This window comes from Spermophilus citellus, assembly GCF_964194105.1.
Source record: "Spermophilus citellus genome assembly, chromosome: 12".
Taxonomy (NCBI): domain Eukaryota; kingdom Metazoa; phylum Chordata; class Mammalia; order Rodentia; family Sciuridae; genus Spermophilus; species Spermophilus citellus.
Genome location: NC_138198.1, coordinates 85,846,678 through 85,868,211, shown reverse-complemented (window position 1 = coordinate 85,868,211; position 21,534 = coordinate 85,846,678). Strand labels below are relative to the sequence as shown.

Sequence of the window (21,534 nt, the reverse complement as noted above, 5' to 3'; positions counted from 1 at the left end):
CACATATATACACAAATTAATCTGGACCTAAACCTCAGACCTTTTATAAAAATTAACTCAAAATGGAAAACCATAAACATCTAGGGAAAAAAATAGGAGAAAATCTTCATAGCTTGGAGTCTAGCAAAGAGTTATTAGATATAATACCCAAAGTGCATCCAAAAAAAAAAGTGACAAACTGGTCTTTGGAGAAATGAAAACATTTTGATCGGTGGAAGATACATTTAAGAAAATTAAAAGACCAGCTATTTTACTTCTCTGTCTTGGTCTAATTAGCCTTTATTTGTCTTTCTTGCCTTACTGTCCTGCAAGGACTTATTAGTATACCACTGAAAAATAGTGGTTAAAAACAAATATCTTGTCTTTTTCCTAATCTTTGAAATAAAGTAGTCAGCCTTCATCATTAAGAATATTAATAGTATCCAGGCCCCAGGGGCACATGCTTGTGATCCCAATAGCTTGGTAGACCGAGGCAAGAGGATCATGAGTTCAAAGCCAGCCTCAGCAAGTTAGTGAGGCCCTAAGCAACTCAGTAAGACCCTGTCTCAAAATAAAATATAAAAAAGGGCTGGGGAATCACAAACATACATGATGAAAAAGGAAATATCACAACAGACACTACAGAAACACAGAAGATAATTAGAAATTATTTTGAAAACTTGTACTTCAATAAAATAAAAAATATTGAAGGCATCAAATTTCTAGTCATATAATTTGCCCAAATTGAATCAGGATGATATACACAATTTAAACAGATAAATTTCAAGTGACGAAATAGCAGACCCCATCAAAAGTCTACCAACCAAGAATAGCCCAGGACCGGACGGATACACAGCCGAGTTCTACAAGACCTTTGAAGAAGAACTCCAATTTATTTATTTACTCTCCAATTTATTTCAGGAAATAGAAAAAGAGGCAGCACTTCCAAACTCATTCTATGAGGCCAATATCACTCTGATTCCAAAACCAAGCAAAGACACATCAAAAAAAAAAAAAAAAAAAAGGGGAAAACTTCAGACCAATATCTTTAATGAACTTAGATGCAAAAATTCTCAATAAAATTCTGACAAATAGAATACAAAAATATATCAAAAATATTGTGCACCATGATCAAGTGGGATTCATCCCAGAGATATAAGGTTGGTTCAACATATGGAAATCAATAAATGTACTTTATCACATCAATAGATTTAAAAGATAAGAATCATATGATCATCTCAATAGATGCAAAAAAAGCATTTTGACAAAATACAGCACCCCTTTATGTTCAAAACACTAGAAAAACTAGGGACAACAGGAACATATCTCAACATCATAAAGGCTATATGCTAAGCCCCAGGCCAACATCATTCTAAGTGGAGAAAAATTTAAGGCATTCCCTCTAAAAACTGGAACAAGACAGGGATGCCCTTTTCTCACCACTTCTATTCAACATAGTTCTTGAAACACTGGCCAGAGCAATTAGACAAAAGAAATCAAAGGGATATGTATAGGAAAAGAAGAACTCAAATTCGCACTATTTGCTGGCGATATGATTCTAAACCTGGAAGACCCTAAAAGTTCTACCAGAAAACTTCTAGAACTAGTAAATGAATTCAGCAAAGTAGCAGGATATAAAATCAACACCCATAAATCAAAGGCATTTCCGTATATCAGTGACAAATCCTCAGAAAGAAAAACGAGGAAAACTACCCCATTTTCAATAGCCTCAAAAAATAAAATACTTGGGAATCAACTTAACAAAAGAAGTAAAAGATCTATATAATGAAAATTACAGAACCCTAAAGAAAGAAATCAAAGAAGACCTTAGAAGATGGAAAGCTCTACCTTGCTCTTGGATAGGCAGAATTAATATTATCAAAATGCACATACTTCCAAAAGCAATATACAGATTAATGCAATTCTGATCAAAATTCCAAAGATATTCCTCATAAAAATAGAAAAACAGTCATGAAATTCATCTGGAAAAATAAGAAACCCAGAATAGCTAAAGCAATCCTTAGCAGGAAGAGTGAAGCAGGTGGAATCTCTATACCAGACCTTAAACCATACCACAAAGCAATAGTCACAAAAACAGCATGGTACTGGTACCAAAACAGACTGGTAGACCAATGGTAAAGAATAGAGGACACAGAGACTAACTCACAAAACTACAATTATCTTATATCAGACAAAGGTGCCAAGAACATGCATTGGAGAAAAGATAGCTCTTCAACAAATGGTGCTGGGAAAACTGGAAATCCATATGCAACAAAATGAAATTAAACCCCTATCTCTCACCATGCACAAAACTCAATCAAAGTGGATCAAGGACTTAGGAATACAACCAGAGACCCTGCATCTAATAGAAGAAAAAGTAGGCCCTAATCTTCATCATGTGGGATTAGGCCCCAACTTCCTTAATAAGACTCCTATAGTGCAAGAATTAAAACCAAGAATCAATAAATGAGATGGAATCAAACTAAAAAGTTTCTTCTCAGCAACAGAAACAATCTGTGAAGTGAACAAAGAGCCTATATCCTGGGAGCAAATTTTTATCCCTCACACATCAGGTAGAGCACTAATCTCTAGGGTATATAAAGAACTCAAAAAGCTAAGCACTCATAAAAATCCAATCAACAAATGGGCTAAGGACCTGAACACACACTTATCAGAAGAGGATATACAATCAATCAACAAATATGTGAAAAAACGTCCATCATCTCTAGCGATTAGAGAAATGCAAATCAAAACTACTCTAAGATATCATCTCACTCTAGTCAGAATGGCAGCTATTATGAAGACAAACAACAGTAAGTGTTGGTGAAGATGTGGGGGAAAAGGTACACTAATGGTGGGACTGCAGTGTATGATTATACAAATTATACACTGCAGTGTATAATTTGTCCAATTATATTGGACAAATTATTGGTACAGCCAATATGGAAAGCAGTATGGAGATTCCTTGAAAATCTGGGAATGGAACCACCATTTGACCCAGCTATCCCTCTCCTTGGTCTATACTCAAAAGACTTAAAAACAGCATACTACAGGGACACAGCCACATCAATGTTTGTAGCAGCACAATTCACAATAGATAAACTGTGGAGCCAACCTAGATGCCCTTCAGTGGATGAATGAATAAAAAAAACTGTGGCATGGAAACACAATGTAATTTTACTCAGCAATAAAAGAGAACAAAATCATGGCATTTGCAGGTAAATGGATGGTATTGGAGAAGATAATGCTAAGTGAAGTTAGCCAATCCCAAAAAAAACAAATGCCAAATGTTTTCTCTGATATAAGGGGGCTGACTCATAGTGGGGTAGAGAGGGGGAGCATGCGAGGAATAGATGAATTCTAGATAGGGCAGAGGGGTGGAAGGGAAAGGGAGGGGGAAGGGGATCAGCAAGGATAGTGAAATGTGATAGACATCATTATCCAAAGTACATGTATGAAGATACAAATTGGTGTCAATATACTTTATATACAATTGTAATGCATTCCGCTGTTATATATAAATAAAAAATTTTTTTAAAGTTAGTACATATAGCCAGGTGCAGTGATGCATGCCTGTAATCCCAGTGGCTTGGGAGGTTGAGACATGATAATTTCAAGTTTGAGGTCAGCCTCCGCAACTTAGTGAGACCCTGTCTTCTAAGTAAAATATAAAAATAAAATATAAAAGTAAAATATAAAAAGGTCTCAGTGGTTAAGTATTCCTGGGTTGATTCCCAGTAAAAAAAAAAAAAAAAACCTTAACAACAAACAGCACAGAAATCTTACAGGAAAAAGCAAGTTTAAACCCTAAGATATTGAATTTCATCCCTATCTTCAGAAAAACTAAAATGCTAAACAAAACATAGTTATTATTTATAATTATTCTAATTTACCATAAAGTATAAGACTTTGATTTCCACCCAATTCTCGTCCTTACACTCTCTTTTTTTATTCTTCTTCTTCTTAATTTCTTCTGAGTAATCTGGAAGGAAACCAACTTAAAATATCCATGCTGAGATTAAAAAAAAATGTGATATGTATACACAATGGAGTTCTATTCAGCCATAAAGAAAAATGAAATTATGTCATCTGTAGGAAAATGGATGGAACTTGATATAGGCCAGACTTAGGAAGCCAAGGGTTCTTTTTTCTCTTATATATGGAAGCTAAAGAGCAAGAGGAAAAGAAATTGTTGGGTGGGTGGGCAGGAGGGAATCTCATAAAAAACAAAGGGAATAGAACAGAGGAAAGGGACCAGTGGGAGGGTTAAGAGAGAAGGGAAATGGGAAATACTAGGAAATTATATTGGACAAATTATATTGTTACATCATATGCAGGTATGAAAATGTAACAAAGAATCCCAAGCATCATACATCATTATAATGCACCAATAAAAATACGGGAAACAAAAATATCATTGTCAATCTCGAACTATCTCTAAAGAGCTTTGCAGACCACCTACCTAAAGTGTTCCCATGGCTAATATTTTTAAGCTGCTGATTTTTTTCTCATGCTAAATTATGATGTCCTTGTTTCACAAGCAGAGCAAGTATTTTTACATTTGTTTTAAATATTCCCCCACCAAAAAAGAAAAAAAAAAAAACCAAACCACAAAAACAAATGAATGAGGTAAATTCAAAGAGAAAAGTAACTTCCCCAAAATGAGATCTAGATAATGGCAGAATGAATAGAAATCCAAGATTCCTTATCTAAATTCAGTGCTTTTTTCTTTTCTATAATATGTACCTCTTCTACCCTGGGACAGTGATATGTCTCTTTAGACTCACACACATTCTTAATCTAAAAGTTAAGATACACATCTCTTGTGAAAATACACATTAAAACAAAAATCTTGTGTAGCCTTCATGGTTCTAGGGAAAAAAATCTTCTGGATAGTAACTGAAGTCTTCCAAGGTCAACATGCTAAATCTCAGATTTCCAAATCACGGCATTTTGTTTAACCTTCACTGACCACTTAAAGGGAAAATAAATAAAAATTAAAGCCTCCTTTTTTCTCCTCCTAGACAAATGGTTCTATATGATCTGTAGAAAAACAATGGCAATAAGAGCAGCATGTGGGAATCTGCTGGAAACACAAATTTTCAGGCCTTACCCTGGGTGTGGGGCATAGAAATTTGTATTTTTACATGCCCTCCAGATAATGTTCATGCACATTAAAGTTTGAGAATCACTGTCCTAGATTACTAATGCGTTAATCGTTGTTTCTCAGATATGTCATACAAGAGCTCTTTATAACTTGTCATTTTAAGTATATCTTCTCGGTCTGGGGTTGTAGCACAGTGGTAGAGTACCTGCCTAGCATGTGTGAGACACTGAGTTCGATCCTAAGTACCACATAAAAATAAAATAAAGTCCATCAACAACTAAAAAAAATTTTTTTAAGAATATCTTCTCCATTCTGCCACAATTTGATTATGAGAAAAAATAAGAATGGACTTATTTTTTTCTTCCATAATGGAGATTGAACCCAGGGGTATTCCAACTCTGAGCTACATCCTCTCTTAGTCTTTTTCAAGTTTTATTCTGAGGCAGAATCTTGCCAAATTGCCCAGACTGGTCTCAAACTTGTGACCCTCCTGCTCAGCATCCTAAGTTACTAGGATGTGCCACCATGCCTGGCTAGAATGTACTCTTAATGACAAATTTGCTTTTGCCCCATCCAATGTTCCATGCATTTGGGCCCATGCAGAAGCAACATTGTTTAAATACAATTGCTATGTTAATGGTTAGCTTAACTATTACATTTCACAGACTCTCTATCTTTTCAAATTTCATACTAAAAATAACTTTCCCTCTCTCATAACTAAACAATATATTTTCTAAATAGTAATGAGCCTTATAATTCAGTATATCATTTCTTACACAATTTATATTGCTTTATGGAAAGTTGTAGGGTTTTTTAATATCCTATGATTTCCTTAAACAAAAATCTTAAAAAGGTCTTCACAGCACTTGTTTCTTAATCTCTTATATATTTCAATCATTCAATGCTTATTCTTTTGCCCAGTTCCTACAGGTTGCTCTGCAAAGACAATGTGCCAGAAGGTATATGGCTTGTATTCCTTTTTCTCCCTTCTACTGTTTGATTAAAAAATGAAAGTGGGAATGCTAGGAATTGTTAAAAAGAAATAAAGAAATTCTTTGTCTCAATTTGCACAGATGCACTGAACTCACATTTCCCAAAGGAGAAGAAGAAATTTAAAAGAAAATGAGGGCCACAAAATATATAACAAATGTTTTAAGAAATCAGGATTTTTGAACTGCAAGGTCAGATGGCTTGCTCTGCAGAATTTTGGATGATGTGGTAAGAAAAGAAAACACTGAGGGCTAGAAGTTAATCTAGGACATACACCACACATTTCGGACAAGTCTGCAGCTGTATTAAACAAAGATGTGCTTGCTTGTTTGAAATTAGAATTTAGCAATTAGTAATCTATTTAAAACTTGTCATAATGGTGAAATGGAAGAATAAGAGCATTTACATTTTAGGTAAGGTATCTAGGACAATCCCCCTGCAAATGGAAATTCTGAAAGTGTTAGTATTAAAAATTTAAAGTTATAAGACATAAAGAATCTATTTTTTTCTTTAACTGAAGCAAAAAAGACTAGTGAAAAGATAAGCACCTACATTTGAAATGAAATATTTGCATGACAAGGATATTCACAGACATTTTACCAGACAACAAGGTTTTCAAATAGATAACCCGTCAGGTCCATAAGAACACTATATTGCAAGAGCCACTTCAATGAATTGAGAGCAAGAAAACCCAGAGATAGTCTATCTTTTATTAAAGTACCTAATGAGAATGACAAGATTGAAACATATCAACAGGAAGAACTGAAAAAAATTTTGGATATCTCCATTTAAAACCTACCCCATTTAACACAATTCATCCGCATAAGAATTTAATAGCCTTTAAAATCATATTAGAGAAAAGAATAATCTCAAGAGAAAGGATCAAGAGCAAAACTCATCCTCAACGGCTGAAAGCAAACATAGATTATGAAGGTGATTCAGGTTATGATTTAATATTTATATGATAAATATCACTGCTGAAACGTTTCTAGCATAAATAAAGCCTACAACTTCTCTAAACAGTTCTTCAGAGTTCTTCATTTATTCTATACTGGCATTAACCTGTTTCCTCTGAAGAGCTTGATAGGAAGGAATTACCAATTACCTAAAAAGGGAAAGCAAAGCAGCTCTAAATTAATCACCATCAAGAAATCCATGCTAATCTTTACAACTCAATGAAGACAACTGTCCAGAGAGTCAAATGGGGAAAGAATAACAAACCAAACTATTATAGTTTATGTCAAGGTGATAGTGGTTAGTGCATAACCTTACACATTACCATACAAGAGAACAATTCAACTCCATATTAAGGTAGGGACAATATGCAACCAAATAAAATATGGTACCTTTGTGTAACTGATTCTGAAGGGAAGTCCTTTGAACCTTAAAGTTACTAACAGCTTTGGGGACAGGAAGATGACAAAAATGACAATATTTAACTTTTGAACATTTGCAACTAATACAGAGTGGCTCTGTTCTTGGATCAAAGCCATGTATTTGATTACCTTTTTGATCAAAGAGGATTTACAGCAGGAAGCAAATAGAAAACTTTCAAGATACTCTGGAAAGAAATTATATTTAGTTCTTTTAATGTTGTTTGAAAGAAAGTGGAGGTGCAAAGGGAAAGAAAATAAACAGGTTTGCTACTACCTGTTCTCAGTAAGAAAGGCAGTGGGGTTTTGTTTTGTTTGTCTCTCTGAATATTCTTTGAAAAATTCTGTCTACCAATTCATGCCTCAGGGAATAATTAAACAGAATACTTAAAAAAAAATCCAACAAACAACATACTCAAAAAAAAAAATTTAAACAACACCAAAGGAAAAACTGACCTAAGATACAGATGTTTATGAAGGAAGAACAGAAAGAGTGAGATCTTTAAGGTTAAAGGGGTAAGCTTTCAGAAACATGTTTTCCAAAAAGGGAATACAAGTAGGAGAAAGTGAGGTAAGTATCCAGGCAGCCCTTAATTAAAACAAAGAGCAAGATGGGGTTTTATATCCCCAAATAATCTATCAACAAGCCAGGTTTGCTTAATGAAAGAGACAAGTACATTTCTCATATTAACATTTTTAGATAAATTTTCCACTGAAAAGAATTTAGTACGAGAAATATTTAGTTGAAAATAAAGTGGTTTCAACTCCTTTTAATGTTTTCCCTTTCTGGCATTCCTTGTCCCAACCCTGATACCTCTCTACCAGAGTTCATGTATTTCCCTTCTGTATGTTAATGAAAACACAACACACTGATTGTAAGAATCTTACTAGATTTCCATTTGTTTTGCCTCAGCTCCTACATTAATCCAAACAATAAGGGCCTTTAAAACATTCATAAATAACCTGCTGCTGCTGGCACCTAGGAGCCAAGTGCAGCAATGTTAAGCAACAACAAATTTCATAGTTCAAGAGGCACAGTTAAGGAAAAAAGGTTGCTCAGGAAATCACTCTTATTTAGCACAAAGATCCTTAAAAATTGCATGAAATCAGTCAAGTAACTATAGAAACCAATTTCTTCAGCTCCATATCACACGTCTCACACCTCAATTGTCTTTATTATCGTCTGCTGTCAGATCCTTAATCAGAAATGTGAACAGGCTTGATGATTTATTCAGGAGTGAAAAGAATCTGTAGGTCAAGTGAAAATTTTCACGCATGCACACACTCGTGCGTGCACACACACACACACACACACAATCATACACACACCACATCTTCAACCTTAGGTACTTTCATTTCATTCTGTTCTCAGCAGCTCTGGGGGCAACTCCAGTGAGATCCAATATTAAGGCTCAATTAAAATAAGCTCCAATTAGTGGAGCTTTTTTCTCTGGGGCTAGAAAAGTCAGGAAATGGATATTGGGAAATGTAAAAAGTCAGCTACTGAGAGGAGGCTGCAGACATAAATGAACTTATTTGTTGATTTCTACAGTTGCTATGCAGAGGCCTCTGGGAGTAAAAGCTTAACCAGTCTAAGCTATAAACTAAAACCCCTGCAGCTAAACATGAACTGTGTGAAACAAGGGCTCCATTCCAGAACAGAAAACTGCTGGGCCCAGAAAATTAAAAGCCAGAGGCATTTTCCATTTAAAACTAAATCCCAGTACCGCCTCCCAGCCAAAGAATTATAAGCAGTATCAGATTTACAAAACGAACAATTACCCTGGAAAAATGTAGCCTATTGTACAGTCCCAGATGCTAAATCTCAAAAGTTTCTTCTTTTTTTTTTTTAATCCCACACTATACTCCTCCAAGTACACTGCTGAAGTTTACAAAGAGTCATTTCTAGACAGGCCTAAGCCTTGAAAGTAAATTTTAAAAAGAGAGCACATAACTCATTGACCTCATTTGAAGTACTGCCCTTGCCTTCAGCAGTTCCCGTCCTTCCCCAAGGCTTCTGCAAATGGTATGCAACAGCAAAATAAACCCTGACCTAATTGCCAGGAGAGAGCTGCCAACCTTCCCTCAAACACAAAGGCAAGCATGGTGACTTGAAAGTCCTACCTCTTTGGCTTTCTGCTTTAATCTCAGCTGTTCTGGATCTTCTTTATTGGAACGACTCTATCAAAGGAAAAGAAAATTTTAATAGAAATTACGAGCATCTAAACACCATAGTCGCAGTTAAATATTTAATAAATGACAATTTCACTTGTGATTGAAAATCCTAGCTCCAGGGGCAATGCCTCAATCCAGTCTAGCTGTACTCCTGCCCTTACTCCCCCTTCATCATCTGGGCCGGCTGCTGCGTTCTAGCCTGGAGGAAGCTTATACTGAAATGATGCTAACAATGTCAGTCAGGTCCAGTTGAGGCATGACGTTCTTGTTGGAACACTGGAAACTAAAAAATGGATGGTACACATGAAGAAAAAGAAAAGAAGAACTGTTGGCGCCCTAAAGAATGAAAACAATCAACACTGGGCTCATCTTCAGGTAAAAGCAGTTTGGGAAAACATGCTATTTCATGGACCATGAAAATCAAGAACTTCAGTCACCTTGAAACAAATCTCTCTTTTAAAAGCATAATTTTAAAAAGGAGGAAATACATTTTAACGTTTTCATTAAAGTATCTTCTCTATAACATATATTAGAATGTCAGGCACAAGTAAATGTTCATAAATGTTTACTGACTGCCACTTTTCATAAGATTGGCATAAGAAAACAAGCTATTAGCTATACATAATTTAATCATAAAACAAAACATAATAAACCTCATTTCTGATATCATAAATATATATTCACAAGAAAACATGCTTGGGATAGGTGGATCTTTTTATTCATCCTAACAGTTACTTAACTCCTATAAATCTGTGTATTTTCTCTATAAAATTCAATCTTCACTAACTAAACACAGCTAACAAGCTAAAAAAAAACTAAGAAGTATTCTATTATTTACTAAGCTTAACTGATATTTTTTATGAATTTACCAATATCTTTGTTAAAGAAAAGCACAAGGGTTGGAGGGTTTCCTTTGTTAAAAGAAAGCACAAGAGGCTTCAGCATGGCTTTTAATTTCAAACACGTAACTACCTATACTAAATTGTACCTAAAGCATGCATTTTTTTTCTCCATTTTAATTCCCAATCTACTAAAACAACTTTGTCTGGGACTCTTTTGTTATTCTATCTATAATATTGAGAGAATGAAAATGTGTACATGTTTATAGATAAATATGCATGTACATGTGTGTATATGATTGTTTGCTCCAGCATAATGGGCACATTTGGGTATTACATCTTTGTTAGTCATCCACCATTTATTGGTTATTCATAGTATAAATATTACACTATGGATCACTGTTCTACACTTGATATGTATGATATGTAAAATTTTAAATGAGTAAAAATACAAAAAAATGCTGATACTGATAAGTGCTATAAAGAAAATAAATAGAATGATGTGATAGAACAGACAAGACTGGTGAGTACTTCTTTAGTTGACAGGGAAGTTATCTCTGAGGAGTGATATTTGAGTAGATGTCTGAATGAGAAAAAAAGAAGCAGCCATGTAAAGATCTGGGGGAAATGACATTCCAAGCAGACAGCACAGCAAATACTAAAGCCTTATAATGGAAACAAACTTGGGTATAACTGAATACAGAGAGAAAGCCCCTATGTTTGAAATATAAAGTTTAAAGGGAAGAAAGACTGAAGATCATGTGTTCCCTTGTAGAGGAGTTAATTTCAGTTACAAGAACAAGCCACTGGAGGGTCCAAAGCACAGAGGGAGTCGTCCCTAAGGTGCCTTTCAAAAGGGGTCTTCTGCAGCTATGTAGAGGGGGCACTGCAGGGATTCAAGACTAAAGAACTGGCACCCAGTGCAATAAGAAGACCATTCCAAAGCAACTGTTGTGGGTAAGAGACTGAGTGAGAGAAAAATGAATGCAGACTGAACTAGCATCACAGCAAAGAAGACAATGATTAGACTGGAAACACATTTTGCAGTTAAAGCCAAATAGGCTATTGATGGGCTGAATATAGAAAATAAAGAGAGGAAACAAGGATGACTCTTAGGACCCTTGCCTAAGCAATAAGAAAGGATGGTAATTTAAACTTTCTGAGAAGCCAAAGATCTAACAAAGAGCAGATTTAGGGGGAAAGAATCCAATGTTCAGTTTTAGATGCCTAATTAGAAACCCTGGCAGACACAAGCTTGGCATACTCAAGGAACAAAAAAGTCAGTGAGACCTCCAGGGGTGGTAGCACATTTCCAGCTACTCAAGAAGCTGAGGCAGGAGGATCACAAATTCTAGATCAGCCTTCGCAGGTATTGAGATCCTCTCAAAAATTACAAAAAGGGCTTAGATATAGCTTTGCATTAAACACCCCTGGGTTCAATACCTGGGAGCAAAAGAGGCAGGAATAAGGTCAGAGTGGAGTGAGTGAGAGGAGCAATCTGAGGCAAGAGGGAGGTGTGGGCAAGATCATGTGAGGCCTTATCAAATTTGGTAAAAAGTTTGGATTTTATTTTTAATGCAATAGAAGCCAATGAAAGATTTTTGTTTTTGTGATGAAAATATTATTCTCACAATAGTATGATGAAGAAATTGTAAAAGGGAAAGGAGATCAGTTAGGAGGTATTATAAAAGTCCAAATAAAAGATGTTTAGGCTACAGTGGTGACGGTGGTGATAAAAACATCACCACGAACACATTTTGGGAATGAACAGGAAGTGAACTGAATGTGGGAAGAAGAGAAAGAAAGAAGCTAAAGATGACTCCTAGGATTTTTGGCTTGAACATCTGGCAAATGATGGGTGTCATCTACTGAATTAAGAAAAGCTGCAAGAGGGAGGGAAAAATCAGAGTCTTTTTGGACATAATAAATTTGAGATGCCTATTAGCCACTGAAGCAATATGAAGCAGGCAATTAGCTATAGAAGCCCAGAATTTCAGGATGTATACTGAATTGGAATTAATCTTAGGAGAGAATTAAGAGGGAGGGAAAGACCTGGGACTGAAATCTGGGGCATTCCAATACTTAGAAGTCTGTCTGGTGAAAAATGGAAAAGCCAATAGACCAAGAGAAAGTATCATACTTTTTATCCAATAATAACTATTAGACTAGTATTTAATAGTTTATGACCTTGTTTACAGCACTTTAACTGGAAATAAAGCACCAATAAACCACCTCATTACAATGGCTGAGTGCTTGCTTATAGCACTTGTGGGCTCAAGGAAGAACATCCTGTCCTATTTCCCTGCCTGTCCCAGGGAAGGGGTCAGCACTGGGGCTGAGGCTGAGACAGTAGAAACTGCAAAGAGATAGGGCTATGTGCCCCCATCCTTGTGCAGGGCTGAGGCACCTTACCAAGGTATGGGCAAGTGGCCGAGAATACAGGTTGGTAAAAGTCTGGGGCACTTCATTGAAGCATGGGTCAATGGGTGTGGTGATTAATCGAATGGACAATGAAATGGGGTTGGGAGAATTACTAGTAACAGAGATGACAGCAACATGGCTAGTTCAGACATTAGTCACATTAGTTACATTGAAAGACTGATCAGTTGAGAGCTAAATTGAATCAGGACATACATTAAACATATTAAAGGTGATAAGAGCCAAGTTACTGACTACTGGAGAGAGTTTTTACAAACATGGAAAAGGTAGGGTAGAAAGAACCCTGAGGTACTAGATTACAGTTGGAGGAATCCATCTGAACTCATGATTGTATTATATACACACACAGATATAGGAACAATTATGAATGTATGGTTGGTTACATATATACACATACTACAAATTCCTAGATTTGTTCACTGAGAGGGTCTGACACTCTGTTAAGCAATGACAATAGTATATATCTAATAGTGGTTTCTGACCATTATCTTCAACTAAAAAGAAACAGGATTCCTTACAGAAACAGTTCATTCCAGGGCTGGGGCAGGAATAGTAAAGGCTGGGCCTGTAATAGCTTGAGCCAGAAAGTAAGGACATGCTCAGTGAGTGATAGACATATGATAAAGGACCAAAGAGCTACCTTGAAAGAGTCTCCCACTCAAGCAATTTTTAAATATCAAAATAATGATAGTGCTAGGCTCGGTGGCACATGCCTCTACTCCTAGGGGCTTGGAATGCGGAGGCAGTAGGATCCCAAGTTTGAGGTCAGCCTCAGCAACTTAGCAAGGCCTTAAGGAACTTAGCAAGACCCTCAGCAACTCAGTGAGACCCTGTCTCAAAAAATAAAAAGGGTTGGGAATGTGGCTCAGTAGTTTAGCAGCAGTGGGTTCAATCCCTAGTACCAAAAAAAAAAAAAAAAAGATAGTAATAGATTACAACTGGTTGAATGACACAGAAAATCATAATCCCATACTGATATGACTAAGGTAGAAAAAAACTCTTTTATATAGTAGAGTACTAATAAATGTAGGTAAGCTAACAGAAATAAAGAATTAGCATTTGGCAACCATCACAGAGAGGGCTAATTCGGCAGATATCACAATGAACACTAAGGCTGATACATGGAAGATTTTTGAGGAATGGAATGTTGATATCATCTTAAATATCTTCCTATGAAGATATTTGTGGGCTCAAGGAAGAACATCCTGTCCTATTTCCCTGCCTGTCCCAGGGCAGGGGTCAGCACTGGGGCTGAGGCTGAGACAGCAGAAACTGCACAGAGATAGGGCTATTGTGCTCACATCCTTGTGCGGAGTTGAAGCACCTACAAAGGGGGAATTGGTCAATTTAAAATGGAGGGAACTGGAAGGCACCTACATGAATAGGTGATCAAGGCTGTCTTTTGATACAGTCAGCCAAGAAGAATGTAGCATCATTTCTGTGCATTTCTGCCAAGAATGCATGACTCTGGTCATAAAGAAATACCAGATGAATCCAGGTTGAGGCTCATCCTGTATTCAGAAAGTAAGGTCTATATTGTTGAAAATTGTCAAAGACATGAATAAAGACGAAAAGACCAACACTAACTGAACGAATATGAAAAGAGATAACAACAAAATGCAATACATGCTCCTGAATGGAAAATGGAACATGAAGGAAAAATAAAGATACAGGGGAGATAGCTGGTGAAATTAAGTCAAGGGTCTATGCAATTGATGGTAGTGTTACATTGCTGAGTTCCTTGGAGGTTTACAAAGGAGACTGTCCTTATTTTTGCAAATACATACTAGAATGTTTAGAGTGTCTGAAGACTACTTTCAAATGGTTCAGAAAACAATTACTTAAGTGCCAGTAGTTATACAACTCTGAATATACTTTAAAAGTTCTAAATCGAGAAACGAAGAAGACAGACATATGGACAAACTAATGAAACTTTATATGTGTGTGTGTGTGTGTGTGTGTGTGCATTTAGAAATGGTGGAGAAGAGGAGAGATGAAGCAAATATAGTAAAATATTAAATGGAAAAACATGGGAAAGGGGGCTGAGAATACAATTCTGCTCAACTTTTCTATAGATATGAAATTAGTTCTCAAAAAAGTAATCAGTACCCTGGGCATGGTGGCACACACCTGTATCCCAGTGTCTTGGTAGGCTGAAGCAGGTGGAGGGTCACAAGTTAAGATCTAGCGCTCCTGGGTTAAATCCCCAGTATCACAAAAACAAAAACAAATAAAAAAACAACTGGAGGGCTGGGGTTGTGGCTCAGTGATAAAGTGCTTGCCCCTAGTATGTATGAGGTACTGGATTGGACTCTCCGTACCGCATATAAATAAATAAGATAAAGGTCCATCAACATCTAAATATATATATATATATTTTTTTTTAAAGCAATTAGTACATAATTAGGATCAAATACTCTAAAAGGAGAAGCTTCTAAGAAAACTAGATATCAAAACTAAGGTGCTTCCAAAAAAAAAAAAAAAGACTCTAATGCTCAGCACATTTAATACTTCTTACAATGACCCTAAGCATGGAATTACATAATGCAAACTCTAGTCTAATTAAGCTTTTACTCCATTTGGCATTAACAACTGTGGAAACATTTCAATAAAGGAGAAAGGAAATAAGTGAGTATATAGTCTCACTTGTTTGTTCTCTATTCCTCTCTAACTCATTTCCATCCATCTTATATTTTAGTCCATGTAATCCAAATTTTTCCTAATTTTATCCACAATGTTTCTGTCTACTTTCCAATTTTCTTTTCCTGAACTGTAACTTGGCACATATCAATTCTTACGCTAAAATTTTACAAAACATTTTTACCTGGGAGGTGGGGTGGGTGGGTAGGTATGATGCCTAACTCCCAGGAAATGAAAGTGAAGAGACAAAAGATTATGACTCATTGAACTAAATTAACTGAAAGCCACTGTACCACACCATCCTGGCTGTGAGACATACTATTACTAATTTCATTTTAAGAAATCCTCCAGAGAAATCTAAAAGCTTAATAAAACGAAGACAGCCAACCAATGATAAAGCCAATTCTGACCTCACTGCCAGGCCGCATTCACTCATAAATCATGTAGGCCCTTACCTTGGCTGCCTTAAGTAACATTTCTCTTTCTTCTAAATCTTTTCTCTGTTTCTCCAATTGATCCAGCTTTTCAAGGAATTTGAGCTGTGACCGAGTATCACTAGACAGAATATAATTTTCACTTGCCTGGAAAAAAAAAAAGTTTTTATGATGATCCTGTGCAATGCACTGTACATTAGATATCATTATAATTTAACTAAAGACAATAACATCAACACATATAGGAAGCTAAATTTTCAGGTATTATTTTTGTTTCTGATAAGCAAACTTAACAAAACAAACAAATAAAAACCAGGAATCTTAATCATACTTAAAATTTGAGAGATGATCTAACATTTACATTTCAAAGAGATTTTTCTATTAACCCTCATGGGAGCTGGGATAAACAATTAAGCCAACCACAAGAAGAAAAATGTAAGAGTATACCATTTACCTATAATTTAAAACTTTTTAGTTAAACTATTGTTGATCTTAGCAGACCTTAACATGAGTAATTAAATCTTAGGCCTATGAAGACAAAAAGCAAGAAACAATCACCTCACTGAAAAATAAACCAAAGACGAAAGTTATCACTCTGGTTACTATGGTTGGGTTAGTCTAACCTTAATAACTGAATACAACTTCTATCAAAATACAACATAAGACAAGCTGACAAATATTAAAATCCCAAAACCCTGTTTTGAGAATCCCATTAAGGTCTGAATTTAGACAGAACTGTAGTCAAAGAAAGTAATTGCATAATCTGTGAGAGTCACACAGAAGTACAATTGTCTTAATTTTTCCATAAAATGATAAAATCTGATATGCTAAAGTATAAATCACTGCTTTTCAGTCTAAATATTTTCTTAGCCTATGAGTACCTTTCTGTCCCTATCTGTCCTCTGTCCACCTGTGTGTGGTTTGATGGGCAGCAATGGTAGGGTGGGGCAGAGCACAGGGATATTCCTGTTTTCTTCCCCCTCTTTTTTTTGCTGAACTGGGAATAGAATCCAGGGTTTTGCACTTGCCGGGCAAGCACTTTACCACTAAGTTGCATCCCCAGTCATTTCTTTTTAAATTTATTATTTACTTGGAGACGGGGTTTCTCCAAGCTACTCAGACTGGTCTCAAACTTTTAATCGTCCTGCCTTATCCTCCTGAATAGTCAAGTTTATAGGCATGTTCATTGTGTGGGCTTCCCAATCAATATTAAACTCACCCTACCATATATTCACTCAGTATTTCAGACATGTGAAGGCAACTATATAGCAGAAAAACTGAATGGTAAGTTCAACAGTCAGTGCCTGGCCTGGAAATCAGTATACAGCACCACTCCTATCTTTGCTTTATCCCCAAGCTTATGGCTGATTCAATTAACTGGGAATGAGAGATTTCATATGTCCAAGATTCTTTCTAAATTAAATTTTTATTGTTGGTATTTAACTAGATCAAAAGAGTATTACATAGTTTAAGGAACAAGGATGTATTAGTGCTACTTATTTTACTTCATGCTTAATACACAAAGAATTCCCAAATGTTTTTTAAAGTTAAACAATACAAGATAGAATATGGAACACATTATAAGCCAACCATAGAGGTTAAACATAATAACAGTGGTTTCTCAAATACTTCATCTTTACCATTTTTGTGTTCAGACACTCTGGAGATAGTTTACTGACAGGATTTAATGTAAAAAAAGGACAACAAACACTAAATTAAAAAGGGTGCAGACTTTTTAAATTTTAACCCTATCACATTCCCATTTTATTTCTTTTTTCTCCCAACTGCCTCTGGCATTATACATTCTTCCTTTTCTCTTCCAGATACTACTAAACAAAGGAGTGCCTGTCCTGTTCCCACTGAGTCCCTAACCCTTTCTAAACAGCATTAACCCCAATTTTACTACATTCCTTTATCTCAGCAGGCCTCACAAACTGAAGACTTGTGTACCAAAAGAGTAGGGCTTTACCATACATACTTATTACATATTAAATGATTTAGCAATGAAAATATGTAGCCCCAAATAATATCAACACCATCAAGTGAATCCCATCCAAAGGAACCACTTATAGTACCTTTCAACCAGAAAATAATGAAAGTTCTTCATGGCCACAGGCATACAGAAAACTAAAATGTATCTTCAGTGGGAAAACACCTGGCAGCAAGATCAAAAGCTTTGTAATGCATGCCATGTTTTACTTCTTTACCCAAATATCAGTTTATAGTTTATGATTAATTAGAGAATTATACCTAACCAGGTGAAAGATTATCAAAAGTAAATGGTTCATTGAAGAAAGAGATGGTGATCTCTCTTTTTAATACATTCAGTGACTAGAATTTCTTACGTTGTATGGATAAAAATAAATCCTATCTAGGATGAACTAAAACACAATGACAAGGCTAAATCTTTGATGTAAAGATTATTACAATTAAAATCTACAAAATAAAGGTGATTTTGAATTAAATTCAAGTATCATTAAATGAGTATTATTTCTGCTTAATAAAGAATGACAATCCTTTGTCTTTCTACATATGCAAATTCCAACAGTGGCATAGCTGTATTAAGGAATGTGTGAGGAAAAATGGGCATGGGGAAAATCAATCCGAATAGGCAGTGTACAAGACAGGGTTAAGGAAGTATTAGCTTTAAGCTAAGTCAGTGAGGTCTTCCAGGTGGAGTAGATGCTATCCATTTTTGCCTAGGGCAGCTAACGTCTTGAAACATATGTTATTGATAAACAACAGAAGAATTCTATCTGATGGCTACACACAATAGAGCTCTGAGTGGCACCCAGTAAACATTACTTGGAAAAATTATCTTCCATACTAAATTGTACACATTACATTCTGTACAGAAACATTCCACTATAAATGATGATGTACTCATGAATTTCTCAAAAAATGATTAAGGTAGGAACAAGGAGAATTCAATTGTAAAAAATGTTTAACACACTTTTAAAAGAGTAAAGGGCCAAAAAGATGACTATAATTTCTTCACGTTACAAAATTAAAGATATTAATTCAAACTAGGTTTGAATAGGTTTAGGATGTTGTTTATCTCCATGGCAACCACTTAGAAAATATACAAAAATGGATGAAGATGTGGCTTGGTGATAGAGCACTTACTTGGCATGCATGAGGCCCTGAGTTAGATCCCCAGCAAAAGAAAGAAAATATACACAAAAGAAAATCAAAATGGTACAAGGAAAAAATATCAATTAAACAGTAGGGAATACATAAAATAAGTAACAAAATAGCAGAAGCGCTTTCTTAGTAATTATTTTAAATGTAAATGGATTAAACTTCCCAGTCAAAAAGCAGAGACTGTCAAGAAGTTGGGGGGCTTCAAGGAATGGGGGGGGGCACAGACAAACAAAAACATGATCCAATTATAGATATTGTCTTCAAGAGAATTTAAGGTGAACACATACCAATAGAGTGAAAATTAAAGAATGAAAAAAGATATTCCATGCACATAAAACCAAAAGGAAGCATTGGTATTTATGCTAATATCAGATATATAGACATTAAGTCAAAGTCTGATATGAGAAACAAAGAAACTGGGTGTAGCAGTGTGGGTCTGTAGCCCAGGCTACTTAAGGGGCTGAGACAGGAGGATCACTTGAGTCCAGGAGTTCGGGGTCAGCCTGGGCAACACAGCAAGCAAGACCCCATTTTTTAATTTAAAGAAAGAGAAGCAGAAATGAGAAATCATATACTGATAAAAGGTTAAATTTATCAGAATTGCAATAGCTTGGGTCTTGAACGTCCTCCCAAAACCTATGTACTTCAGGCTTGGTCCACAGCTGGTAGTGCCAATGGGACATGGTAGAACTTTTAGGACATGAAGCCTAGTGTTGAGTTTGGTTACTGGAGGTGTGCCCTGAAAGGAGATACGGGGACCTTGGCTCCTCCTCCTTTTCTTTTTTTCTTCCCAGCTGCCATGAGGTCAGCATCTTTCCTCCACTGCACATGTTCCTGCTGTGATATATTACCTCACCACAGGTCCAAAGCAATGGGGTCAATTGTCTATGGATAAGAAGCTCCAAACTTCGAGCCAAAATAAACCTTTCTTATTTTTTAAGTCTATTCAAGTAGCTGTTATAGAACAGAAAGATGACTAAGAAAGATACACCACTATCAAACAAGTGAAGCAGTGTCAAAACTTTTTTCATGCTTTCTCCTTCTTTCCTTCCTTCCTTCTTTTTTTTTTTTTTTTTTTTGTATTGACTGAACCCAAGGCTGGGCACATATAAACCACTGAGTTAATACAGCAAGACTTTAATACCCTGCTTTCAAAAATGGATAGAATATCTAGACAGATGATAAATAAGAAAATAGATGCCTTAACACCATAAACCAAATACATCTAATAGACTATATCAAATTAAAACTTAATGAAAGCAAAATACATATTCTGCTCAAGCACATATGGAGCATTCCCTTTGGGGTTTTTGTTTTTGTTCTGGAGTACTGGAGATTGAACTAAGGGGCACTAAACCACTGAGCTACATCCCCAATCATTTTATTTTTATTTTGCGACAGGGTCTTGCTAAACTGCCAAGGATGTCCTCAAACTTGCAATCCTCCTGCCTTGTTTCCCGAGTTGCTGAGATTATAGGTTTGTGTCACAGAACCCAATGCATATGGAACATTGTTTAGGCAGACTGCACATTTGTTTAAACAAGTGCCAATAAATTTTAAATGTTTGAATAATACAAAGTATCTTTTCTGACCACAGTGGAATAAATCTAGAAAGAGAACTGGAAAATTCACAAGTATGTAGAAATTTAACTCTTAACCAATAGGTCAAAAAGTCTCAAGAAAAAAACTTAGATGCGAATAAAAATAAAAACACAATAGAACAAAACTTAGTACGCAGTGAAAGCAGTGCACAGAGGGAAATTTATAGCAATAAATGCCTATATTAGGAAACAAAGATCTTGAGTTAACAACCAAAATCTATATTTTATAGAATTTAAAAAAAGAAGAGCAAACTGAACTCAAGTTAGAAGAAATAATGAAGACTTCAGTGGAGATAAATAAAATTGAGAACAGAAAAACAGGCAAAATTTATTAAACCAAAAGTTGGTTCTTTCAACAGATCAACAAAATTGACCAACCATTAGCTAGACTGACAAAAAGAATACAAATAATTAGAATCTTAAATGAAAGTAGGATCATTACCACAGACCTTATAGAAATAAAAAGGATTATAAGAGAATACTATGAATAGTTACATGACAACAAACTAGATAACCAGAAAAAAAATAGACAAATCCTAGAATCAATTCATTTCTCTCTCTCTCTCTCTCTCTCTCTCTCTCTCTCTCTCTCACACACACACACACACACACACACACGTACACACACAAAAAAATACTGTTATTTTATTTCTCCACAGCTTTTTTCCTGCTGGTCCCATATTTTTGTTGATCAATAATTTCTCTCAAAGATTTATACAAGCAAGAAATTCAGAAACTATGTGTATTTCTTAAAGTTCTAAATAAAACAAAAAAGAAGAAAAATAGAATGATTCTTCCAAGGAACTTATAGGT

General features: G+C 35.6%; 1 protein-coding gene across 1 annotated transcript in view; it reads right to left on the bottom strand.

The window, feature by feature from the left end:
* The window catches only part of TAF4B (TATA-box binding protein associated factor 4b), a 131,112-nt gene that overhangs the window by 37,157 nt on the left and 72,421 nt on the right, over window positions 1-21,534 (bottom strand). Inside the window, exons 12-13 of the mRNA XM_081262847.1 lie at window positions 15,998-16,123; window positions 9,574-9,630 (exon numbers count right to left, since the gene is read on the bottom strand). Of these exons, the coding sequence (XP_081118973.1) occupies window positions 9,574-9,630; window positions 15,998-16,123 (183 nt within the window). The remainder of the gene's footprint in view (window positions 1-9,573; window positions 9,631-15,997; window positions 16,124-21,534) is intronic.